Below are 27,671 nucleotides of genomic sequence, written 5' to 3' on the forward strand. Positions count from 1 at the left end.
CATTATAGTGTTTCTAAGGTCATGTCTACACTACAGAGTTGACTTTATGTCAATGATCATGTCACTTTAATAACATCACTTGAACACATCCACACAATGCTTCTTGTGTCGGTGGAGTGCATCCACAGTCATTGCTCTTGCATCGACAGTGTTGCATTGTGGGTAGCTATCCCACTGTGCAATTTGCCACCATCTGCTGCTGGGAGCTCTGGGAACAACTCACTGTGCATCATGGGGACTTGCTTGCTGTCTTGTGATGCAGTTCTTTCCATCCCATCATTCCATGCGCTTCATATTTTGTTTCACGCCGGTTTTGAACAGCCCTTGTAAACTGTATGCCCGCCATCTCTGCCTGACAGCAAGGATCCTGAGCTGCTGACCAGTCTGGTGATAAGCTTATCAACACAACCCAGCTGGTCCTGCAACATTTCACGAGCTGTGAAACAGAGAATGAATCGGTGATGCCTGCCATGCAGTCAGCCATGGAAACCAGTAATTCAAGATTGCTGTTGGCATTCATGCAACAGCTTGCCATGGTGGACTATTGGTACTGGGCTTGGGAAACAAGCACTGAGTGGTGGGATCATATTGTGATGCATGTATGGGATGACGAGCAGTAGCTGCAGAACTTTTGGATGCACAAATCCACCTTCCTGGAACTCTGTGCAGAGCTCACCCCAGCACTGTGGCACAAAGACATGAGAATGAGAGCTACCCTCGCTGTAGAAAAGTAAGTGGCAATCGCTGTGTGGAAGCTGGCAACTCCAGACTGCTACCAGTCAGTCGTGAATCAGTTTGAAGTTGGAAAGTCCACCATTGGGGTTGCAATGATGCAAATGTACAGGGCCATTAATCACCTCCTGCTACAAAGGATTATGACTCTCAGTATTGTGCAGGAAATAATTGATGGCTTTGAGGCAATGGGATTCCTTAACTGCAGCAGGGTGATGGATGGGACACATACCCCAATTTTGGCCCCTGAACTTCTTGCGATGGAGTACATCAACCGAAAGGGTTATTTCTCCATGGTCTTGCAGGTGCTGGTGGATCACTGGGGCCATTTCACTGACATCTGTGTGGGGTGGTCAGGGAACGTACATGATGCATGCATCTTTCAGAACACTTGACTGTATAGAAAGCTGCATGCTGGGACTTTCTTTTCAGATCAGAAGATTTCAATGGGTGATCCTTGGAGACCCCACCTAACTTTGCTCCTCTGGCTCCTGAAGTCTTATACAGGAACCTAGACAGCTGCAAGGAGCACTTCAACAGGCTCAGCAGCTGCCTAATGACCATTGAACGTGCCTTTTATCAATTAAAGGGGTGCTTATGCTATCTTTTTTGCTGATTAGACCTCAGTGAGGAAAGTATTCCCTTGGTCACTGTGGCCTGCTGTACTCTGCATAATATTTGTGAAGCAAAGGGGGAAATGTTTCCCCAGAGATGGACTGCTGAGACTGGTCAGCTGGCTGCTGATTTTGAGCAGCCAGATACAAAGGCAATTGGGTCACAGCAGGAGGCTATTTGAATCAGGGAGGCTTTGAAGGAGCATTTTGACAATGATTCCCAGTAATGTTTTGTCTTTATGTGATGCATTCAGCCAGGCAATGTTTACTTGCCGCCTTTAATGACCCTGTAGTGCCTGCCTCCTGTGCATTAACTGCAGATATTCCTGCTTATATCCACGGTGTGTCAACAGTAGCAATGAGCAATGTATGTATGTCACAAAAAGACACATTTTATTTCAAACTTTCAAGTTTATTAAAAGGACAACACACATTTTTGATCAAAGAGGGGACATGACAATGAGTAACAGTCTCATGATTATGGTTCTGACAGCTGAGTTTAACTCCCACTTTCATTGGGAAACCAGTCCCTAGACGTGGAGTGCACAGGGTACTATGAGGGACCAGGAACACGCGAAGATGCAGTGGGAGAGTTTTGGGAGGGCATGGACTGGAGTTCTGTAGTGGCTGCATGAATGTGCTCAGACTACTGGGTAATGAGGGACTTCATCATCTCTGTCTGGCCCTCCAGGTGCTTTATCATCCGACTTCTGCCCCTGTGTCCTTTCCAGGCTCTTCAGCCTCAGTCTTTCATTAATTGTCTCCCTCCACACTCTTGTTTCGTTAGGTGCTGCATCTGTTGACTGCAGCACTTTGCAAAACATATTTTTCTTACTCCTCCTGGTTCGCCACCTTATCTGATGGAGGCGCGCCACCAGTGTTGAGGAGTGGGTCCTCAAGGGCACATCTGCAGAAGCCAACGAAACAATGAACAGAGACAGTATTGTGAGTGTGCTTCCAGCCATGAATCACAAAAAAGTTACACACACCTCTTCCTCACTGTTCCTTGGCTAGCATACAGGTCAGCACACTCCCCCCCCAAGTCCCAAATATGATGAGTTTGTGGGGAGAATGGGGTGGGCCAGGTGGAATGGGAAAGAAGGGACAAAGGGTGACTTGCAAAGGGCGTTACTACAAGCAGCAAGGGAGCCTATTCTGAATATTGATACCCTTTTCCACAGGCTTGGGTAATTGAACCCGATATCGCACTCCTAAGGGTAACTCAGGATGCAAGAATGCATCTCTTGCATGTGCGTGGTTTCAGATCAGGACCATATGCTGCTTGTTTGGGTGCTGCTCTGGTCCCTGCAGAAATAATTGCCGGGTCACACGGCAAAGTTTCCTACAGTGGGCGGAAGAAACAAGGCAGCACAGTAGAGGATTGTAGAATACCTACAAGAAAGTTTCCCAGAGATCTTTATGGAAGATTCCTGGGACATCCCCGTACACATTAACAAACTTTTCCACCGTGGCCACACTGCATAGATGGACAGGCTCTGTTGTTAATTTCTGTCCCTTATCCCTTCTCTTCCATATAACAGAGTTCATGAGAGCGCAATCTCCTCTCACCATGCAGTATCAAAGCAAAATGAGCACTTACCGGAACGCCTCTCTCCTGCATCCTGTGCACCAGAGCCGGAGTGCTGGGACTGGCTAGATCCCTCTGGAACAGAAAAGAGGTCCCGACTCATCATGCCACTGGATGACCCTGCCGCATGCTCCACACAGTCCTCCAGCTCTACTTTCTCATCCACCACTTTGTCATCGCAGTTGAATCTGCTGGCCACTGCCTCCAGTTCCCCCGAAGTATCCATGGAGCTCTGATGGTGGAAGTGGGGTTGCTGCTGAGGATGGTGTGCAATTCCTTATAGAAGTGGCATATCTTTAGCACTGCACTGGAGCGAAGTTTGGCCTCCCTTGCTCCCTTGCCTGCCTCAGCTCCTTGATTTTAGCATGGCACTGCTAAGTGTCCCTCTCATGCTCCTTCTCCTGCATGCCACTAGCAATCAGTCATAGATATCGAAATTCCTATGAAGCGCAACTGCGACTGCACCACCTCTTCTCCCCATAGACTCAGCAGATATAACAGCCCTCTGTGCTCCTCGCGGGAGAGCGTCTGCTGCATAAAGCCAGCATGGTCAGCTGGGAAGATGCTGTGTGAATTGTGCATGCCGAGCAAACAGGAAGAGGAATTTCAAAAATTCCTGGGCCTTGAAACAAGGGAGGAGCACACACCTGTGAACCTTCAGGGCAACGGAATTCAAACTGCTGACCAGAATGATCATGATGGGCATTGTGGGACACTCCCTAGAGGCCAATTAGGGAGACATAACCAAGTGCAGTATCTACACTGACGCTGCATCGCTTTAACCACATCACAATAAGCTCTATGCCCTTCGTGGAAGTAGTTTTATAATGTTGGCATAGCAGGGGAGTTATATTGACAGGAGGAGCATTTCAGTGTGTACCCTTCCATTGTTTTGTTGACAAAAAGCAGACTTGTCAACAAAACTGTGTACTTCAGACAAGGCCTAAGGTAGACAAACTCCATGCCTGGTAAACAGAACCAGAAATCAGTAAACCAAAATTGGTGTGTCAGAAATTAGGCTTAATTGGTTAATGAAATAATCAGGGGACGGCCTATAAGAGATCTACCCATCACTCGCTTTTGGGGAGTGACTTATTTGGGAGAAGCTGTTACCACAAAGCTGGCTGACTAAAAAACAAGAGAAGGGGAAGGAGCGAGCTTCACCAGCATAGCTGCCAGTGTCACAATCTCCTAGGACCCAGATCTTTTTAGTCCTAATCCTTAGAGATGTTCTGAGCAGACCAGGCCAGAGAGAGGAACCTAGATCACCATCTCCATCTCTACTGGCTCTGGTGAAATCTCAACCACCACCTGAGATATGAGATTGTGTCACCCCAATGTGTTCTTTTTCTTACCCACTTTATTTCTTCTTTCCTATCCCTTTCCTTTTTCCTTCTGTTTAATAAGAGTCTGGCTTAGCCAGCCAAGACAGCATATTTTGCAACACTGCTATAAATCTGTGAACAGAAAAGCAGCTAAATGCAATGCCCTAAACAGCCCAATGCTGGTACAAATTTGCCAGGTTCAGAGAGGCTAAGACCATGTGCTGTGCTTGTGTTTTTCCAGCACAAGTGAGAATCAGCGAAAGAGACAGCAACTATATTTTCTATCTTTGCTGTTTTTTCCTCTACCCTCTTGTGTGCATTCATCTTGTTTCGTCTTTTAGGAAAAGCTCCAGCCCATTTCAACTAACCTCTTCTCTCCAAAAGGGACAGTTATCTTTGATACCACCTAAGAAACTCTCAATCAAAGATTATTTTCCTTTGAAGGTTCTCTATGGTTAACAGGAAAGGGAACAAAGGATGTTGTTATAATGTAAAGTATTAAGTAAAGCTTTCATATGAAATGCTTTAACTGTTTTTCCTTCTTTTTCTGTATCTTTAACAAAAGGTTAAAAGGATTTTAATGGTGTGTTTGCCATAGTACTAAGCAGACTGACATCAAACCCTGAACCTTGCTTAACACTGTTTAATTTTGAACAAGTGACTGGATTATAACACCTAGGACTCTTTGGGCACCTTTATTCCAGCTAAATTAATACATCTTTATACAAAAACAAAAAACCTTAAAAGGCTTAGAGGAGCATCAAAATACAGAACAGAATTCAAACTATGATTCCAAGGATATTTAAAATCTGAAGTTTAAACTACTGAGCTGTCCCCCTTTTAGAACAGCATCCCAAGACTGAAGTGGAACAAAAAAATTACCAAACATAGGTCCTCCATGTGATAACATGGCTGGGTAGATATTAAACATTCAGGGCATTCTGTATACAGGTGGGTTATTAGCTCTTAATTAGTTGAACCCATTCTTTTCAACAGTGTTGCTTTACAAGATTATGTATTGGGGCCAGTGGGGAGAGAAGGAAAGGGAAGAGAGAGCAAACGACCTTATTTGATTTTTGACCTCTAGATCAAGTCATTCCAGAGGGGCAGCTATCAACACAAGGGCCCTAGGGTTAGAGTCTAGTAATTGAAATGGGTACTGAAAGTTAAGAATATGATCAATCCTACCAAATACATTCTTTGCTACATCCTATGTGCAAAAGTAAGGGAGTCTGCATCTGATAAGCTACCTGCGATAATCAAGAGAAGCATCTTTCCTCAGAGCAGTGGTTTTCAAACTTTTTCAAATGAGCCCCTCACTCCCCTTTGGGTTACAAAATAGAAACAATACTTGCCCCTCCCCCTTCGGGTTTTCAGGGTTGGGGAAGTGGGAAGGTGCATGTGGTGGTCTCTGGAGGCAAAGCCAGCACTGGGTGCGGAGGGTGCTGGGAGGGGACTTCAGCGTGGCTGCAGTGGATGTTGACACTGACCCACAGGCTGGGTGGCCCACTGAGGTGAGTTAGGGGGTGATGGTAATGTTCCCTCCCCGAGCCCTGCCACATGGGGCTGGTGTCACCACTCGCCCCTCCCCAAACGTTTCTGCATGCCCTTCTAGAGAGGCATACCCCCAGTTTGAAAACCTCTGCCTCAGAGGGTCTCCACGAGCTTTGCAAATATTAAGTGATTTAGCCTTGCAACACCATATTGAGTTAGAGAAGTATTTTCCAAATAACAGAAACTGAGGCACAGATAAGTTAAGTGATTTACCCAACATCACACAAAGTCAGTGTTTAAGCCAGAACATGATTTCTTGAGCATCAATTGTGGATTTAAAAAACTAAAACAAAAATGTCCACAAACAAAAAACTCAGACACATACATGGCTGGTAATTTTTTCCTGAACAGCATCATGAGCCATCACCATAATCCCAAAAAGCACACACTGTTCAGGGTAAGGAAAAGGAAAGATCCTCACACTCTTGTTTAGGATTTAAATAGAACTCTATGACCTATCCCATTTGGTTTCCCTGTAACTACCTAATATTATTAGGGTTTAAGGATTTGAAAAAGGGTATAGAAGTCTGCAGAAATCCATCTGGACCTGGTTTTCTGGAGAAGACATTTTGGAGTTTGAGAAACTTTGCAGGGTGAATAAAAATTGATGGATTTCAAAAAAAGTATTTGAATCATAATTTAAAAAATAAACTTATTTAAAATTAAATTTGAAGTGCTAACCCAGCATTTGACACCAGTTTTAGCTTCTGCAGGTGCAGAGAGAATATTTTTTAATTTCAGTTTGTTCAACAGCTTCAGTTCAGTGACTAACTCATTAAAAGTCAAGAAACTGACTGGGAGTTGAATGAGATCTACTAGTTCTAAAATCTTGAAGAACACAGTGACAAGAAAATCAATTCATTCCACTAACTACAGATAATACTTCTGTTATTTAATAAATCAGTTTGAAATATCAAAACATGTTTTCATAAATCTTTCTAATGTACCCACCACATTTTAAGTGGTTTTATTTAAATAATAAAAATATAAATGCAGTTTTTGTTGAATTCTTAGTTGAATGAATTGAATTAGTTGAATTCCTATTTCCAGCCAAATGCAGCAGGACACAAAACATGAATAAAAAATTAATCTAGTAAATAATAAATTTGTCATTCACTATTTTCTAACATAACAAAATGTAAGAATTAAGATACTGAATAAATATATTTATTTAAGCAATTATATAAGGTAACATATATGTATAGGTATAATATATGGTTCTGGTTATCCAAGCGATTTATTAAATGTAATATAATGGCTATATTTAACTGGTAACCAGGTCTGGCATTAGACTCAGTAACTCAGGGCAGAAACTAAGGAGTGGGCCGCCCCCTCCCCGGCTGCCGAAGCCAGAGCCATCTGGTGTTGCTGCTCGCTGCCCCCCCCCACCCCAAGTTCCTCTGCACCACCGCTAGAGGGCACATGCCACAGTTTGAAAGCCTCTGTTTTAGTGTGACTTATGTCCACTTTTAGAGATTAAATTACTGTAATACTTGTATTACATTTACCCAAAGTGACTCTGTAGCTTCACAGGGCGCTCTCTGGTGTGGGGGCCCAGGCAATTGCCCTGATTGCTACCCCCTAAAGCCAGCCTTGCTGGTAACCATTAAAAATGTTGGTCTACAATTAATAAGAATCAAACTTTCTTCAGAAAAATAACTAAGGAATACAAATGCAGAACAAGAGTAAAGGTTTCCTGCTTGCTGATTTATATTATGACTGAAGTTGGTGATTTAAATCAATCCACCCTGACATCTTGCAAAATCAGCGGTTCCCAGCCTTTCTAAGCAATTTACCAGAGAGATCTCAGATGAACCAGCCAGTGCCTCCTCTTATTCTACTGAACATTCTCATCTAGCATGGAGCTTTGGCTATACCATAGTGTATCACAGCCTAAATACAACTAGATGGGAAGAAGGAGAGAGTAGTGCTGCACCAAATCTCAGTATTACAGGGAAGTAGAGCCTAGAATGCCCAACAATGGTACATATACCAAGTTAGGAATTAGTGCACTAGCTCTATTACCTGCATAATGGAAAAGGAAGAGAGGAATTGTGTTTTTAAGACAGTTGGTCCTCCATTAGCTAGTCTGAGAGAACCTAGATAACCACCTGGAATCCCATGCAATGTCAACTGACCTTTGCTGAAGTCTGGACTCCTAACACTCTTAACATACATTAACTAAACTCCTGCCTCCATTACAGTAGGGCAACTCAATGGTGGACTGGCAAAGGGAGAGTGTAGTTAAGTAGACGGAGTCACCAATCCCTGGCCCAAAGTGTCATTTTTTGTTTAAATATTAGATTCTCTCTCTTTTCAGCTGCAGATGCAGTTCACATAAAATGTGCCTTCGCAATTACCAGGTGAGGAGGATAAGATCTCAGAACAGTTGCTGCTCAACAGAGATTGGCTACCCAGTTTTAGGAAGTCCTTTAAACAATGGATAATGAAGGAGCATGTAGATTATTGATTTCTCATCGTTTCAGATTAGTCAGTGCTTCTCACACCCACAGAAATATAGTTGGGGTGAGGGAGGAATGGTTAATCTAAGTAGAAAATATACATGCTGGGGTCACTAAAAACAGTATGTTTTTTGTCCTTTCAGTGAAATGCACATCTGTGCTGAATTTAACTTTCTACCTTTGATTTTAGTATAATAGAATGTTAAGTCTTCATGCTCTATGCTTGTTTCCAGGCTCTTCTTGTAGTACTTATAGCAACAGAAAAGGAGAAAGAAAGGCAACACAAAACCCTGATATGGCAAAATTAGAATATATGGTGATTTAATCCTTTCATTCCACACAAAGTAAATATGACCTTCATTATTTACTTAAAGTTCCAGTGAGCTTTTATCAGCCAAGTGGATTTTTTGTTTCTTAGTTACGGTGCTGCTGCATGTAGGAGCAGCTGTATTTAATAGAAGGTGGAAGGGACTGCTTGTCGGAAAAAGCTTTTGAAAGTTTAATGTAATGTCACTGACTGAAATTCCAGCAATTAAAAAGGAAATGTTTAAAATTACATATTGTTAAACATGGGAAATCTAGTAATGTGGCAGTGAGCCAGGAGTTATACAGTACAGCAATCAAGTAATACCAAACAAAAGCATAACAGAAGCCACTCAAAGCTTCAGAAAAGTAAGTTGAGAGGATTTCCTACAGAAGCAACAAAGAGGGAAAGCTTAGAAGATGTTAATAAAAGACTTGTAATGTACACGTACAAGTAACACAGAGCATACTGAATATCCAATACATTGTTTTATACAAGGTCTACTCATGACTTCTCCTTACAAACATGCTTGACTCAGACTGCTGATTGAAAGTGGCAATTTTAAACTGCCTTTTGAGTTTTCTCCCAAAGTTACATATTATCAAGCTGTTAATGCCTATTTGACACTGGAAAACTGTGTAAAATGTAAACACACTGTAATAAAACTAAACCCCTCAGCTATAGGCATCTTCACATATATTTTATCTTTATAGTAATAGTTACAGCATTGTCACCTTCCAGAGGAGGGTTAGTTCTTTGTTTTCTACTGCCAGATTAGAGAAGAGTTCTGTCTCCACAATCCCACTGAATGCTTGGTCTCTGAGTTTGCCAACAAGGAGGCCAATTAGGGACAATTATAGGACTGATCTGTGTATTATGGACAATTGTTCAATAGGATCTAGATAGACTATCAACTCATTTCACATGTGCTACCAAGGCAACTGACGGGGGATAAAAACTCTCCGGATAGACTAAAAGAAGCAACCTCTTGCAGAGCTGTAAGGCTTTGTGTATCCCACTATCAATTTACTGACTGAATACATCCCAGGAAAGGTATGGATAGATACATGTAGTAGTGTCTAATGAGCTGGGAGTCAAGAACCCTACATTCTCTTCCTGGTTTTACCACTGACTGTGTGAGATCTTGGGTAAGTCATTCAACTACTCTGTGAAATGGGGAGAATACCTACCTTATGGGGTGCTGTGAGGCTTCATGTTTGCCTTTGAAATCCTTGGGTGGAAAGTCCTATGTAAGGGTAAAGTGTTACCATCTATATCTATAAAGCATTCCAAAGCATATTTCCCCCAATACTTGCTTGGCAGATACAGAGTTGCCCAGCTTCTAATACACCACAAAATGTAACAGACCTGGTTCAGAGAAAGTATCACTGATGTCATCATCTTTGTCTTCCTCATAGTCTTCTTCCTCATCATCATTTTCAGATAGTTCATGCTCACTGCCAAACCCCTCATCGTGGTCCTCGTCTTCAATATCTTCCTCATCCTCCTCATCCTCTTCAGGGTCTCCTTTGGTTGGCTGCTCACCCAAGCTGTCTGTGACAAAGAGGGAATAATTGTGCTCTTCTTTCTTCTGTGAAGGATCTGAGACAGATGTGCTGGCAGAAAGGCTGCTTTCCCCCACAACTAGCCCTGGTGTTTCCTGGGGTGTGCTGAGGAGCAGCTCCTGAGTCTCTTTAAAAGGCAAAACAGGAGTACTCGGACTCTGAAGGGAATCTATCCCTTTCCTCTCTTGTCTCTTTGCTACAGCTCCGCAATAGCAGGTGTTCTCCTTTGCCGCATCTGCATGTGCCTGGCTCAACACTGGTCTGCTTTGTGGTAACGAACTGATCTTTACTTTTGCCTTTTTAACATAGTCTTTACATTCAACGTGACTGTTCACCTTCTCACTGTTGTACACATTGGTCTTCATGATTTGTGTGCTTGAAGTGGGCTTGCTTGCCTTTTGAACATAGTCTGACAAAGGTGCCTCAGCCTGAATGTTCTTTGAGGCACACACTGGCGCTGCTGCTCTACTTGTGATCTTTTTCCCAGGTAACAGAGAAGTTAAAGAGTTTTGTTTTACACTGAAGAGTGAATCAGGGTAATAAAGTGAATCTGAGACAGGTTGAGAGTCCTCACTATTAAGCTGGGCCAGAGTTGGAGTTTTACTTATCACCTCTTCATCCTGGTATGGGCTTGAGAAATCATCAAGGCCCAGGTAATCCACTTCTTTTGTTCCCCAGATGTCACAGCTGGTTAGTTTGGTGTACTTAGTTAAGTCTTCACAGTATGTGTCCCACTGCTCCCAGTTTGAGGTGAAAGCAGCTTCATTATCCAGGATGTCTGTAAAAGACTCCAGGTTTTCAATATCTTTGCAGTCCTCCATAGAAAGGAAGTTGTCTCTGGAGCTCTGCTGATAGTCCATTTCTCTGTCCTGTGTACAATAAGACAAGTTAACAAGGCACATTTAAGGAAAATATTCCCCTCCAGCTCCCTGGTCTACTGAAAAAAAAACCAAACCCAAACTGGACACTCAGTGCTGGTGAAAATTTATCAGCCTGATGGCACATGAAGCCTTTTTATCCCAAAACCAGGCACAGCACAAGCCAGTGTAGCTCAGCATTGCACTGAAGAATCTTCTTAGGGGAAAGGTGGGAGCATAGTTTCCTTGCTCCACCCATTCTGGGCCTCTCTGCTGAGACTGCCAACAAGGGTACCAGCCAACTGTGTTACAGGTTTTTGTGCAGTGTGTACACCTGGCCTCTAGGAACTCGAGTAAGACCAACAATTCATTTCACATATAAATGAGCCATCAGATGAAAACTACTTTAGTTCCCTAATGACCTGGATCAGATTTATAATCAGTGACCAAGAAAAGAAGGGCTCCACAAACCAGCCATTACCAATCTGAGACATCCTGACCCTGAAAAACCTTCTTCTAGCCAAATCAATTAAATAATGAATCTGAGCAATCTTTTTTCCTAGTCCATTTGTGTCTGGTACAGGAAAAATTTGTTATTTCAAACATAAGCAAATCTTTGTTCACATTTGTTCTGTTCCTCTCTCATCCTCAACTTGGGAGATGTAATGTCTTTCCTAGATGAGACTATACTGCTTAGGACTTATGTCTGCAAACAACATTCCCCAGCAGTGATATACCTATCTACTCAATCTGAGATGAACACAAGACATACCAAAGCCTCTGCTGATGAATAGGTTTAACAGCCTCCTGTAAGTGAAACATCACAGTTGGTTGGCTGGTGGTTGGGGACTTAAGTCTGAATAATCAAGACAGCTGGCTTTCCCTGAACAGTTCCCTATAGACCATCCCCTCTTTTACATGGGAAAGGAAGGTGCTACCCAATTGGGAGGGGGGGAGGAGGAGAGGGGGGGGGGGAGAGGAGGAGGGGAGAGGTAACTTACCAGTTCATACATGAAGTCTGGATCTGAACTATTTGCCAAGAGATCTGTGCTCATCAGAGTCTGTTCTGAAAATGTGTGGCTCCGAAAGGCATCTCCAAAAGGAGGGTCCATTCCGCTCACACTGGGCTACAACAAAATTGTTTGATTTTGTTAAGCAAGCTACAAAAGTTATATAAATATATACATATATTATATGCACACCCCACACCCACTTACCTCAACTGAACATAGATAAAGACTCAGTGCTTCCATAAAGAGATCACTTCAATTTTTTTTAATCTAAAACATATTACAAATAAAGTTTTCCCAGGACTTGTCATTTAGCACTAACAGGCTTTGAACTTGTTCTGTACTTGCATTTGGAAGACTTTTAGATAAACAAGTACATAATTTCTGTAAAGGAGAAATTATGATGCAACAGCCAGTTAACTATATCCAGTGCTTTCACGCACGAGACACTAAAATTTGTATCCACCACGTAATTGCTAGATAGTTGCTCATTTATTCTTTTTTTGTTGTTGATTTGAAATTCTCAGTTGTTTGGTGAGAATAGTGATATTTTAGTGCTTGTGCTTGACAGACTGATACACCAAGCTCAAGTCAATACTCTTGTGAATAGGTTCTATCTAAGTTTTTCAACTCTAGCTTCACCAGTGGGCCTTAATCCTGCCTTACTATTCCAGTCCTGGAAGCTTTTAGTACCTCTCAGTTATTTCAGTCTGGGGTACAGATTGATGATTTTACCAATTTCTGCAATTGGTTTGTAATGGAACATCTACTGGAGGAATAGGTGAAGCTTTGTGTAGAAATATTTTGCAATTAGGTTAGGATTACTGGCCACAGAAATAAAAAGTGACAAGAGTACTTTCTGCTTTTTTCCCCAGTTCCTTATTTTTTCATCCTGCTTTACTGTTTCCTCCCTGTCATCATGAGACATCACTCATTAGTCCTGGGAGTTGAGGAGCAAGAAGCATTACATTATTGAAAGTCACTCTCAGCTAGAGTTGGCTGATATGTAAATCACTGCATTAATAAAAGCTGTTCTAGGCACCTATCCTTATCAGGAAGACAATTTTGCTGAATTTTGTTTTATGACAAAGACTACATGACCAGCAGTAGCACAGTTCTCACTTCAACCAGCATCAGGGCCCAAGAAATTCTTTGGCACTTCTATGCTAATTTCTGCAGCAAGGATAAACATGTATTATAGCAGTGTAGTATTCCCTCAGATGTCAGTGGGATACAAGACTGTCAGAGAACCAGACCAATTAATTTATCTCCCTATTTGTGTGTGTGCACGCAAAAACATGGGGGAGAATAATGCTCTGTCAAAACCAATAGCCAGTTTAAAAGCAAACTAACTGAAACAATACTATGGAGCAATGGCAGTTAAGTTTGCAAATGAGTTACTGCTATGAACCTGATTTTTGATCTCCCTCTAAAATCCACAAAAAAGTCGCTAGACTCAAACTGGCAGATAAAATCAGAAGTCAAGATTTCTTCTACAAAATTTGAAATGACTGGACAAAGGGTTCCTGAATTATGACACTAAAAGGTCATAATTTGGTGATGTTTGCCTGAAAACTCATCTGCTAGTAGGGATGATCTTGCTGGAAGATGGTAAGTGTGTTTCACGGGCTCACCCTACAGGTGGCTCATAAGCACATAGACACAAGGGAGATAAAAGTGGCTTTCTAGAAAGAGCAGCTAGGGTATGCGTTAAGAAGCCGTGAGTTAACTCTAGAAGCAGTCAAACCTAAGGAGAAGACTTGAGCTTTAGTTTTGTTTGTCCAGTGCTGATTAATTTATTATTAAATAAAGCCAAACTCCAGAAGGGGGAAAGTTTCGACTCCACCCAGCATCTGGGCTTTAGTTTACAGCAGATCGGGAAAGGCATCTCACTTATTATAATTTATATTCTTCTTCTGAAGGTTCCTTCTTAAATTACAAGATTCTTTTGAGCTAAACTATATTTTTTTAAAAGTGCAGCAGCGTATGTGCATGAAGGGAATACTTTACATAAGTAAATCAACCATGACACACACCAGACTTACCTGAGGCATTTCCAAGCCCAGATCCCCCAAATCCAATTCCAAACTTCTTGTTTTCTTCACTTGTAGATTCCTTTCCAGCTTTGCTTCAGTGTCAGTGGACAGCAGATAACTCATGCAATGAAAGAGACAGAGGTTTTCCCTAAAATAACTTCAGTTCATACACAGGAACGCGTCTCTCTTTGCAGACTTCTGTGTAAAATGAACAGACCAAACCCCAAAAGTTAATTTGTAGTGTAATAAAGGCTAAGTGCCACAAAAAGGAGAAAGAACCCACAAACAACAAAGTTAGTACCCCAATATGATCAATTCTGAAGAAGCAAAAACAAAATCCCCCTCAAAACTGAATAGGCCTCTGCTGGAGCACGCCACAATAATTAGTTCTCCTCTCCTCCCCTATCCTAGTTTAAATGAAAAAGCTAGAGAAATCATGGAACAAACAAGACTTGTGCAAACCTTGCTGCTAGTTTAGACTGTTTTCTGTTACCTCTTGCCTCATTGTGTTTGTATGTCCTCTACCTAGACTGTGAGCTCTACAGGCTAGAGACTGTCTTTTCACATGTCTGGAAAGTGCCCAGCACACTTTTAGGCTGATACAAACAACAGTCTTAATAGATTTAATATCACAAAGTCAATACATTCTAGAATGAGACTCATTTAATCATCAGGTAGTCACCATCTTTTTTAAAGTGGATATTGAGGGCATATCTGTTTTAGTGCATTCCTCCTTTTCTTACAAGTTCACCCCATTCATCTCCAGCTAAGATTTAATCAATTTTTCATACAGTAACATCTGGTGGCAGAAGGGAAGTGCAGCAGGCGCACACACTATTAAAAAGGGAATCTTTCCTATTGGAGCTTAAAGTTTGGGCCGATTTCGTTACTCTTCCACTGACTTTTGCCTGTATCTGGGCTGAATTTGATCCAATTTATCCAACAGCAATTTCCTTGACTCAGCATCTTCTGTAGTCCTTTAGATCAGGGGTGTCAAACATCTGGCGCAAGGGCCAGATAGAGCCTGCCAACCTTTTTGGTCTGGCCCCTGGCGGCAGCGCATGATGCCGCGATATCTCGTGGCGTTGTACTCTCTGGTGGTGTTGCGCGATGCCACCAAAGAATACAACGCTGCGAGATCTCACGGCAGTTTGCGCTGCCGCCAGGGGATACAACACTGAAAGATCTCGTGGCGTCGTGCGCTGCCACAAGATCTGTGTACTCTGGCAGCAGCGCATGGAGCGCTGTGTGCACGAGGCACAGCGCTCCAAAAAAGTGCCTAGTATTTCAATTTATGGTATGCATGGTCCACTTGAAGTACATTTAATTCAAATCTGGCCCGCCATAGCAAATGAGTTTGACACCCCTGCTTTAGATAGTTCAAATGCATGTCTAAATAAGGGCTCTCTTCCATTTCAGCTTCCCTTTCTGATCAATCCTGCATTAGTAACAGCATGAGGAAGCAAGGTTACGAAAAAGCAAAGTAATTGGTGCAAACATGACAAAAAACTCAGAAGATAAATGATGATGAGTGCAGGAGAGACTGATTTATAGATCAGAACTAACTGGCCAGATTAATTCTTGTAATTCCGCTGACAAAGGCTGTTACACCAGGGACGAATTTGGCCAAATATTTATTGGCCTTCCTTTCCACACCTCCAAAAACATGAAAGTATCTTTAAGGAATGATGTCCACTGCCTACATAAGTCAGACAGCAGCAGTGTTGTATGAGTATTAATCTGAAATCCCAGCTATCAACCCTGAAACAGTGCAGGTGTATCAGTTGAAACATACTTCCTTTCTTTGAATGTAATCTTTTTTAATTTTGCACACAATTCCCTTCTAAAAGTGAAGCCTTTTGCTCAGATTATTTAAGTTTATTCTCATTTTTAAATAATTATTCCTTCACACAGAGTTAGTCTAACATTTTGTATATTGAGTTTAGTATTTTTAAAAAGTCATTTGCATCTTAAGGTAAGTGAAACGGAATGCAAACAAATCTTGTGTCACCGCAAAATAAAGTGGTTTTCAAATCGCAGAGTCACAAATATAAACAGCAAAGACAAATATAAAAACTCACGAAGTTTCACATAGCCCAAACCTTAACTAAGCAAGACAGGTCCTCAGTAAGACAACACAAATTCTTCCAAAGAAGCCACCCCTTTTAGGGCCTACATGTCAAATAAGAACTAGTCCTTTCTGAGGTAAGATTTTATTCCTGTCCTCATATTTCCAACAATCCTTTTTTTTATTTTTGTGTCAATTGATGTTTAAACTTTCTGGCAGATTGCCTCAAGGCACCAAGAGTGCAGCCCTTGTCTGTCTCAGTGCACTGAAAACTACACAAAAAAGAGACGTCTACAGAGCTAGCTTGCTCAGTGCTGTGAAATTTCACATTAGGTCACAAAAATCAATTTTCTCATTAGTCTAATCCAGGAGCAAAACCTTGCACTTTAACTTAAATTAAAAAAAAAAAAAAAAGTATGGGAACTCTTTGTGGAGCATTGCTTTCCATACTTGCAGCTGGGGGAAAGGGGGAAGAAATGGATCTCATCTTTCAATACCAATCTGCACATCATGGTCTCTTTGCAATTCTGTATGTTGAACGGGATAAATCTTATCTTTTATAAACTTAATATGCCAGCATCTTAATGATTTTGGGCCTCCATAATATCTGAAGCTGCAAGTCTATGGAGTGTCAGAGTCAAATTCTGTCTTTTTACAATCCATGCAACCCCATTACCTTAGATATACACAGTATAAAGTCAGGGCAGAATTTTGCTCAAGCTCTATGACAATGGGTTCAATAATCATCTGACACTTCCCAAAAGCTTCTCTGCTCCTGAATCTCCAGCATTTGCAAGTGTTATGAAAGTTATAAAGGATCACATCAAACTCATCATACTTAAATTTATAAGAGTTTGATGGAGACATATAACCACTGTTTTTCATAGCTCTCTTTTTTTTCTTAGTCCAGAATCTCATCAGAACACTTCTATAATAATACTTCAATCTTACTTAGAGCTCATGCTCTACAGGCAACCTTTTTTTTTTCCTGGTAGTTTTGGAGAGGAGACAATTACACGGATAGAGACAGTGAGGGGTCCAAGCTTATGACCCTATTAGAGAGATTCTTAGTCTCTTAGTGTTCTCCACATTTACTATAGAGAAGGTCTACCTTTTATTATTTTCCATTCCTGAATTCCCTGGACTCATCTTACTTAACATTTTCTGAGGCTGGTAGATGAAATCGATACCAATCAACGTCTACAAAAACATGGGTTTAAAATCTGAACTGGTTGGAAAGGAAAATGAGTTTGTGGATCTCAAAGGACCCATTTATAAACATAAATCCATTATACTGTTCATGATTATAAGCAGTCTTTGCTTAAGACCACACTAGACCAGACCAGACTAGAAATGCTTCAGATCAAGATTCAGTATACTGAATACAGATTCGAATGAATGGAAAGAACTGCAGGAAGGCCTACAATAGGAATATAATACTGAAGATCAGTACACTGGTAGAGTTGTAAGGGAGCACATGCCCTTTAAGGGAGTTCTATTAATTCCTTAAATAAATATTAAAGAATACTGGGCACTGGTATTCTTTCACCTCTAAATCACTCATGCCACAGGTGGGCTGTGCCCATAAAATTATAACCAACCAACAACTGTTCAGTGGAGTTTGTGAAATGAGTTATTAATCTAAAATCAGTTCCTAGAAGATAAACACACTTTTCTAATTGATCATCTTGCTGGTGATCTTAATAGAAGTGATAAATGAACCAGAGAAACAACTTTCAAGCTGGACCCTCCAATTTCAGGGTTGTTACATTGCTGTAATGGTGCAGGAGCACTTGCATTGCCACTTCCTGAGTTGTATCTGATCTCTTAATAGAGATCTTATGCTCTCAGGTTGTTAATCTGTCACCTTTCAACAGCATTAAATTTATTCAAAAGAAATACCAGAGAGAAAGACAAACTTCCAAACAACTGCAAGAGAGTCTAGCTGAATGGCTTTACAATATATAGTTTATCGCAATCTCCAATATGAATTTTTGTACTTTTGTTAGTTATAAGCAAGACTGCTATTTCATGTTTGTGATTTTAGATGCACATTTTGTACAGTTTGAAAATAATAAGTATAGCTACATATTTTATCTTAATGACTTGCACAGTGCCTATTATCACAGAAGCTAAGCACTTAGTTACACAGTTAAAGTGCATTACATAAAGAGTTACATTTTCACTATCATGAAAAGTGTTTCACCTGCTATTAATGTTAAAGTTGCATTTTTAATACCAGAAGAAAGGGAGGAGAAAATATACTGTCATGATTTCCCATGTATACTAATCAATATTTTATTGATATTAATATTTATACATGACTTGGAAGATGAAGAAATATGGTTTCAAGTTCCCCAAACACTAATAAGCCAACTAACCGAGGTGAAGAATGCCTGAGATGTTACACCCCCCAAAACTATGCCCATGTAATTTAAGAACAACAGTATGTGCTAGGTGTGTGTATTGTTAATGCTAGAGCTAAATACAGCAATCTTTATTAAATAATTAAAAAAAAACCCAAAAAACCTGGATTTATCTCCTGTGTTTTTGTTATAGCTTCTTTCCTCTTCCTGGGTTTATTCTACTTTGTTTCATATCACAGACAACATATCTCTTCATAACTGTTTTTAGTGTAGTGACTTTCACCCCCCAAGATCCCACCTCCCCGAGAACCCTTTTCTCTCTCTACATTAAGTTCTGTTCTATACCTCTTCCCCTGTATTTTATGTCTCACATCTATTTTTCTCCTCCACCACCAAGACCAATCTCTTTTTTTGAAGGGGGGGGGGGATTTTTTCCTCCAACAATACATGATCATGATGGTCCCTTCTGGCCTTAAAGTCTATGGGTCTATAAATACATGTTGAAACTTCCCCCTGCCAAACTTGTATATGTATCCACCTGCACCTGTCCAGAGGCTCACGTCCCTCACCTCCTCCAACACCAGGCTCCTGATAAAACATCAGCAGCACAACCTGAGCCTTCTGCCTTTTGGCTTCTCCTCCCATTCTGAAAAGTAAGCAATGACTCAGGACAGTCTACTGCTACAATCTACTCCCATTTTAAGAAAATGCTGCCTCCCTGAACTGTTCTGCTATCAAATTCTCCCACTTCCATCTTCATCTTAGAATAGTAGGTGCTGGGATCACTTTGCTTCCAGACTTGCCTCTTTCCCTCAGAAGAAAAGTGCAGCTCCAACTGCTTTGCTCCCTCTACCCAGTGAGTTTACTCTCCCATGTCAAATTTCTATTTGCCCCAAGCAGACTGGTCTTCAAGACCTGTAAGTGGTACTATTAAACAGAACTCCTTCTCTGCAGTCAGGCATCCAGTGTGTTTTATACAAGATTTAATGGGCTATAATTGCATTAAAAAGTGATCTATACTATTAATAACTTCAAGAACCAACTAGAGCAAACATGAGGAGTATGGTACTAGATTACAAAGACTAAATTCACGGTTTGTTTGAACACACATCCTTATGCAAGGATTTCTGCCAAATAACTCAAAGGTTACTTGGGGATGCTTCATTTCAGCATATTACGTAAGCAACCTAACAGACACCAACAATTGATCATTGCTTTTCCACTCCATGTCGTATTTCAAAGAGATTTCAAACAATACTATTGTACTTAAGATTCTAAAAAAACCTTCCAACTACCTATCCCGGTTGTAATAAAATGTTATCTTTTCTGCGCATTTTGGCGTGGCCAAAGGAGAGCTGGTGTTTGAACTGACTATGTAGGACTAATGAATATTTTTAAACCATTTAGCCCCGCCTGCCCACCCTACTGTTTTCCTTCTATAAGTGCTAATAGCAACATATTTCAAGCAATAACACTTTACCCAAGGATCTCAAAAGGTAATCATAATTATTCCCTCTTCTAAAAGGAGAGGGAATTTGAAGTACAAGGAAGTTAAATGATTTGCTCCAGGTCACTGCAAGTCAGTGGAAGAATTGGGGATAGTATCCAGATATCTTGATTCATAACCCCTGCTCTAATCACTACACTACATTTATCTTTAAACTCTAGCACAACCATCACCACTTTCCTCTGTACACCTGCTGCATGGACAGCTTATTAAAAACAAATAAACAAAAAAAAAAAACACCAAAAAAAAAATCCAAAACCCTCACCAGCCCAAGTGGAAAATTGCAGAAGATTAAGTAGGATTATAGCATCTAGCGAAACTGTGAAGCAGTGTTTTGTATTTTCATCTGCATTCAAGCGCTACACTCTGGCAAGTTATTCACAGCTTTCAATTAATTCCTAAGATCTTTTAAGACTTTCAGAAATCAATTTTATTTGTGAAAGGGATTAATTGGTATATGGATTTTACCAAAATACTACTGTAAAAGTAGAAGAGTTATCAATATGGATGATTAAACTGGTTTCCTTTGCTTACATATCACGGGAATTCCCTGTTAGAAACAGAACAATGAAGAGAGAAAATGAAAACAAAACAAAACTAGGTAATTATATAACTGATCTTTTGGAAGGCGTATCCTAGCATAAGCAATGCTGTAGAGATGTAGAATATGAAGTTGATTCCACTCTTCTGCCAGTACAGGGTGTGTAGAGGCAGAGTCTTTGAGTTGGTGTTGAGGGGTGCAAAGGAGGAAGAAATCCTTAAAAAGCTCAGAAAACCCCTGGGTGAAAGGAAATTTAAATTTACTCTAAATCCTTGTGTATTGTGGAATTATATTTTATATTTATGGAAACAATAAAGTTGTTGATATCAACTGGTGTCAACAAAAAATGCTTCAAACTCATATTTTATAGCCAAGAAGTGTGCAACTATGGTCAATTTATCCATTTACAAACAACAACTAATAAAAATATAATCAATTGCCCATCCCATCCAAAAACCTATAGGAAATGTAAGTGAACAAAACAAGAAGTGTTTATTTTTTCTTAAAATGAGTTATCATGGCACAGGCTACTTTCTGAAGCCTAAGGCAATGCATTAAATTAATCATCCCCTGGCACCAATACGTTAGGTGGATTATCCTGCATATTCGTTATTCCAGTGGTTCCCAACCTTTTTGGCTCAAGGGCCATAAATATCATTTTTACAACCCTGAAGGGCCACCAGTCTATCAACTCATAAAAAATATATTGATGTATACACCATTTAGGACTACAAATCACTACATATTTAAAGAAAACATTTTGATATTACTGTGCTCATTTTTACATTCACTATTTTGTACCTACAATACAGTATGTCACACAATCACAGACAAAGCACTAATATAGATGAGTGACTGTCACTACAAACTGAAGCACATGGCCTGGTAGCTAAGTCACGGTGGGTGGTCTGCTAAGTGCAGGCCAAACCATAAGGCACTGATTTTTAGAGTCCTGCCCCTCCTCAAGCATGGTAGGCGCTGGCTGCTCCACCAGCAGTGCCCCTTCCCCCCTACTGCAGCCAGACGGAAGGAGTTCAGTGAGGAGGCTGCCTCCTTGCTGATCTCCCATCCCCCTGGCTGCAGCAGGGAAACTGCACCCATCCTGTAGCCCTGTGCATTTCAACTGGGTCCCTAGGCAGTGGCTCCCTTCTGCAGCCAGGGGGACAGGAAATAAGTGCTTCTTTCCCTCTGGCTTCAGCAGTGACCCCAGTGCCTAAGGACCCAGGCAGAGCATTTTGCTCTCTTAGCTGTAGCAAGGAGCCTGCACCAGTCTTGTAGTTGCGTGATAACGCGCTCCGCCTGAGTCCTTAGGTGGCGGCTTCCTTCTGCAGCCAGCAGGAAGGAAGCAGCGGGCCACTGTGAAAGACCCTGCAGGCCACAGGTTAGGAACCACTAGGTTATTCCCTATTACCTCAAATAAATAGCTCTCATAGGGCTTTACATGCTTGATTCTCAAGGAATCCCTCTGATAAAGATAAATAATTTTTTCATTGTACAGTTGGGAAAACTGGGGTACAGGGTTAAGTGGCATGGTGTATCCGAGATGGACTTCTCAGACCACTAAATAATGCCTCTACCAATTACAGAACAATCCTTTTTAGGTTAGCTTGTGTTTGCACAGCACTGTAAAAGTGATGAGAATTCTAATTCATTTCTCACTCCAGGATTTATAACATTAAGCAATGAGTTTTACAGGCCATGTGATCATTAACCACTTTCCTTTAACACCAACCATTCCAGGTTAGCTGGCAATATACCAATCACTTAAAATATCTGAGCTATGTTTCCACCTGTTATCAAGCCACCCCTTATCAAGGCTACTCACAATGAATATGCACCAGATGCACTAAGCCCACCTGCTCCTCCCCCCCCCCCCCCAAAAAAAAACCTTCAGTATCTACATCTATTATTCTTACCCTCCCCCACAAAAAAGAAGTGTGTTATAATTTTAAAAACCCACAAGGATATTTCAGCTGTGCACATAAGCAAGCTGCCTCCTATACGCAGCTTAGATGTCAGCCCACTTTTTTATTACTCTATTTTGAATTCAAGTTTCTTACAGCTTGAAAGACACTTTGTATGATTCTGATCACACTTAACACTGGTTTTGCACCAGTGTGACTTCAAGGAGTTACTCCTGATTTACACTGTGAACAAATCAGGCCCACTGTGCTTTCAATCCAGAAATTAACATTTCAGTGTACACACAGCTGGAAATTTTAAATAAAGTACCTAGTTTGTTCTGGAGTTTGAAAAATGGAATATTTGTTTTAATTGGTTAGTTCAGAACAAAAGCTAGAAGAATTATGGTCCTGAAATTAAAACACTAATTATCGGATCAGTTACCGAAAATAGTCCTCTAAGATAATACAATGTGCCTCATCTATTCACACTGCACAGTTGTATTAAGAAACGGTCAAATCACAGAGAGGAGATTAGGATATGCCTCATAACTCAAAGGGACAGAAAAGTAAAGTAGTTCACCAAAACAGGCCTTAATCACACAAAGAGCTCCCTACAAGCAGATGTCAGCTGAAAGACCCACTGAAGTAAACAAAGGTCTTTGTAGGTGCAGAAGTGTACCTCTTTGGAGATCCACTTATTTGTGCCTGCGTCCATCAATGCAGAGCTCCTTACAGGACTGGGACCTGAGTTATAGGAATGAGCTCATGGAATGTTAATATTTTCTTATTTATAAGAAAAGAAAGCAAGGAAACATGATCAGAAATCTCATGCTTGGCTAAACACCTTAATTTTCCTGAAAAGGGAAGTAATTCAGATTAATACTGGATTAAACTCCACATTTCTAGAATAGTTAGTGAACCGTTTATGACATTTTCTGAATTTTAGATCAAATGTTTTTTGTAGAGCATCAATAATGTGTATGATTATTCCTCATTTACAAAAGCCAGAAGTCAAAAGACTCATGAGAGAAGGACAGAGAATTTAAGTATGAAGAGACCATAACTTTAAAGAACCAAGTTACGGGGAATCTGTCTCCTTAACAATAAATGAAGATGTTTTATCCTTAGTTTTCTGATGCAAACAAATAATATTAGTCACTCGCAGGACTTCTCATCATTGTGTCCATCTCCCCGGAAAGAAATTAGGTCTGTCCTGGGTCAAAGACTAAGCAGGGGAACTGGTCTGGGTATGTGTGGGGTAGTCACAGCAGCAGGGGATGTTTCATTAGTTCTGTAAACTACATTCAGTACGTGCATCCTGACACCCCCTTAGCTTCAGAGAGCAGGAGCTCAACCTTCGAGCCCTATCACCTCCATGGAGTGCCAGCTCCCCCTCCTACATCGTCCAGGAGCCCTACCTGTGCCTCTCCCCACCACCTCAGATAGGCAGCTTCCTAGAACACCCCTGGCTGAGCCCACCTGACTCCCCACCTCCGGCCTAGCCCTCTATGCGTTGCCTCCCTTGCTCTGTGGGGGCTGCCCCTCTAGGACCCTGTTGTGCCCGGGCCTCGCCCCCTCCTCCTGACCCACTAACACACCTCCCAGCCAACATGGCCGCCCCACCAACCAGCACAGAGCGCAACCTAAGCCACGATACAGATATCCCCACCCCTTTCCCAACCTAATTGGCCAGCCGACCTCCCAATCCCGCACCCATTGGCCCGAACTGCCGCCACTCACAAGCCCAGCGGCTCTTTCAAGTTAGTGTGAGGCAACATGTAAACAAATCACTTTCAGAGGCTCCTCAGCTAGGCTGTGCCGCTCCCCCTACTCCCAGAGGAAAGGAGGGGAGGGGGGGCGCTACTTCACGTCGAAGGGAAGCGATAAGGGAACTTACCCCCCACAAACTCCACCATCCAGGCATGGAGGGAGTTCCCTCGCCCCACCGCCCGTTGGGGTGCCCATAGGCAGTCACTCTTCTCTCCTGGAGGAGAAAGGGAGGGATAGGAGGCTCGCAGGCAGCTAGCCTCGCCCCCCAAATACCCCTCCAGGAGTGGAAATAAGGACGGATCTGCATGGCAGCTGGTTTCCAGGCCTGTCACAAGCCTATGACTCCTCCATGAGCGCACGGATCCCCCGACCCACAACCCCAAACTGGTTACATAAAGTCACAGGGCTGGGCTGAGCTGGGAAATTCCCTCACCCATTTCCTCCCCCCCCCACCCCACCCAACCCACCGAGCCAACTGTAGTCTATCTCCCCTACTTGCACTGATCCCTTATATACTAAGAGCGAAGCAACCCCTTCACCCATACTATCATAACCCACAATGTCCCTGGAGAGAAGGTGCTTTAATCCCTATGATTGTATGGTGCAGACTCTGCTCCCCCTGCCACGGCACACACCCCTCCTGACAGATGTAGATTGGAAAGAATGGAAGCCGACAGTCCAGTGCTAGCCCTGGGCACGCCCCTCAACATGCTGCTGCTGCTGCTTCTTTCATTTGCAGTCTCTTTCAACTCCTTCTGCTACTAACTTGCAGCCATTCATTTCAAAACATATCACAGGCATAAGAAACTACGGCAGTACTAGCACCTTGCCAACGGGCCAGAAACCTCAGAAGCAGAGAAACTCAGACATCTGCCTAGTACGAGGCTGCTCCTACCATACTAACAGCAACCGCCCCATTGAAGGCGCACGGGGAAGCGTCGGATCCTCAAAGTCCCTCTGCTGCCCCCCCACATCTCTATCTGCCTGGTACCTCGCCCACCCCATGCGCCTCTCCAAATTCAGAAGGAGGAATCAGCGGCAGACACACCCCTTCTTGCATCTTGGGTTGTCCTGGCCTCAGTCCCTCCTTGTGTGTATCAGCGACACTCCTGACATACTCTGGATGCACTCCCTGTACCCCTCTGCTAGATGAAGGGAGCAATAAACACAGCCTTACCGCCCGGCAGGGGCTGCACCAGCCTCCACACGGCTGCCCCCAGCCCGTATGCTGCCATGGTCTACTAGGATAACAGCCTTTATAGCCCCCGCCCTGCCAAGGGCTGCTGCTACCTCCACCCCCCCCGACTCCTCGCTGCCAGAGGCTGCTGCAGCAGCCCACCGCTCACCTGGCGTCCCCCCGACCCAGCGGGGGAGGAAGGGTGTCTCAGTTGGGGGCGCCGCCCGTCCCGCTCCGGCCCGGACCCTCCATGCTGCTTTAGGGTTTGTTTTGTTTATGTCTCTTCCTGACGGGTTCCCGGAAATCGCGTGACTCGCCCCCCTCACGTGGGAAGGGAGGAGTGGGGGGAGCAGAAAGAAGGCCAATCACTGAGCACAATGCACAGGACCAATCAGAAGCTGTATAGCAGGGACTCCCCTGTCATGTGACGGAGGTAAGTCAGAGGCACCTGGGCCGGGGCAATGGACGTCAGCTAGTGCTAGAGTGCTATTGGGTGAGGGGGGAGGGATTAGCTCCCCCTGCCAATACCGTATACGCCATATAGGGTAGCAACAGATAGTCCATCCTAGGGGAGTTACACCCCCCTGCCCCCCAAGGAGCAGCGGCCGCGGGATCTACGGGAGTCACTAGAGCGAGGGGGCGTCACTCTGTGCACGGGGCTAAGGCGGTTACCGGAGGCAAGTCACCCCATACACGGGGCTCGGGGGCTCTGGCCGTTACGGAGGCAAGTCACCCCGTACACGGGGCTAGGGGGCTCCGGGGAGTTACTTTACTAGGGGGGTTATTTTTATGTCGTTGAAAATCTTAATCCTAAGAATCATATTTCTGTAGCTTTGCTGAAATTTTCTACTCTCTTTATCCTTGTTTCTGTGTGGTGTTTCTGAGCTAAAGCTCCTGCAGCGGCTGGAGCCTGTAAGGAAAGGCTCTGAAGCTGTTGTGCATTGCAGTGATAAGTGAGGGTTTTTTGTTATTTTTCTCCTGGCATCCACCCGGTTAAATCTAGATGGGCATTAAACAAACAAAACCAAGTCCTCAGAGTTTTTCATCCATTCATTTCTCTCTGACTTTGAGACCAAACTATTTTAAGCCAAAAATTGTACATTCTCCAAGTAATTACAAATAAAAAGACTCCTACTCAGCTATGGACAAAATTATACACTTTATCCACTCATATCCGATTTCTGGTTCTCAGTGCTGGCTGCTCACTCATTTTTTTTCCTATTGCCTAGATGCAAGTGGATGCTTGTGAGTACTGATGAATTTCATTCTCTTGAATATAGAGCTGAGTCTATTAAATAGATGAGATGGGAAGAATAGTGAAAAGATAACTGTCAGCTTCAAAAAGCCTTCCCTACGTTAGTAATTACCCCTTAAATTAAAACCAACATATTTGGAAAACCTTACTTTTGTTCTATTTAGACTGCTGTTTACTTTTGCACTTAATTAATATAGGCCAATATACTTCTTAATTTTTATTTGACACTGTCCCAGAATGTGCTAGGTGCCTCACAGTAAAAACAGGAAGATATTGTCCCTGTCTTAAAGCTCTTAAAATCTATGGCCCCAGTCCTGCAATGTGCAGTGCATGAGCGCAACAGTCTACCTACCTATTCTTGCTGGATCAGGACCTAATGTCACATGGAGGGGTGGGTAACTAATCAGTAATGAGGGTGGAAGAGTTACATCAATACAATAATATCAGCAAAGGCTTATACACAGCATGATGGAGCAAACAATTACTGTTTAATAATAAATAAATTCCTTTCCCTCATCACATGTCAAAGAGGGGTTAGTGGTTTGGCAGACCAGTTCTGAAGAGCATTCCATGCATAGATGACAATGAGGGGAAAGAAGCACAGAGAGAAGCAGACATCTGTAGAGCTGGTGTGACTATATATTCACATCCTACACAGCACTGTAGTAATCTTTGTACAAAATATGCCTTGAAAGGTATTATTTGAAAACTAATAGCTTGCTGGTTAATCATATCATGGTGTATGTAGCAACATTATATGTAAAGTTTATGAACATAAGGTGAAATCATGACTGAAGTGTGTTTACCAGACAAGTCTGTGGAGTGGGTAAACCTGTTTCTCAAAGACAAAGGACAAGTTGATACCTCTAGCAAGATGTCACCAAAGCTGATGGGCAATCACCTATCAAGTGGCCGTTCTTTGGAAATGAAATGGGCCAGGAACAAACAGATCTGCATCTTTAAGGCCTTTAAAACAAAGATAAGTCAACCTATGTTAGGTTGATTTACAGCCACCATATTAATTTACTGCGGTGGC

General features: G+C 42.3%; 1 protein-coding gene across 2 annotated transcripts in view; it reads right to left on the reverse strand.

Annotated features, from left to right (window-relative positions):
* Positions 1-25,671, reverse strand: part of CREBRF (CREB3 regulatory factor) — a 41,790-nt gene extending 16,119 nt beyond the window's left edge. Inside the window, exons 1-4 of one of the 2 annotated variants that reach the window (XM_067566343.1) lie at positions 25,550-25,671; positions 14,057-14,245; positions 12,003-12,128; positions 9,948-11,013 (exon numbers count right to left, since the gene is read on the reverse strand). In XM_067566343.1, the coding sequence (XP_067422444.1) occupies positions 9,948-11,013; positions 12,003-12,128; positions 14,057-14,170 (1,306 nt within the window). In that variant the 5' untranslated portion in view covers positions 14,171-14,245; positions 25,550-25,671. The remainder of the gene's footprint in view (positions 1-9,947; positions 11,014-12,002; positions 12,129-14,056; positions 14,246-25,549) is intronic. The other variant, XM_067566345.1, reaches the window with a different exon arrangement.
* Between the last annotated feature and the right edge of the window lie 2,000 nt (positions 25,672-27,671).

The sequence above is a fragment of the Emydura macquarii genome, unplaced genomic scaffold, assembly GCF_026122565.2.
Source record: "Emydura macquarii macquarii isolate MOO-44397 ecotype Brisbane River unplaced genomic scaffold, CSIRO-AGI_Emac_v2 contig_2768, whole genome shotgun sequence".
Taxonomy (NCBI): domain Eukaryota; kingdom Metazoa; phylum Chordata; order Testudines; family Chelidae; genus Emydura; species Emydura macquarii.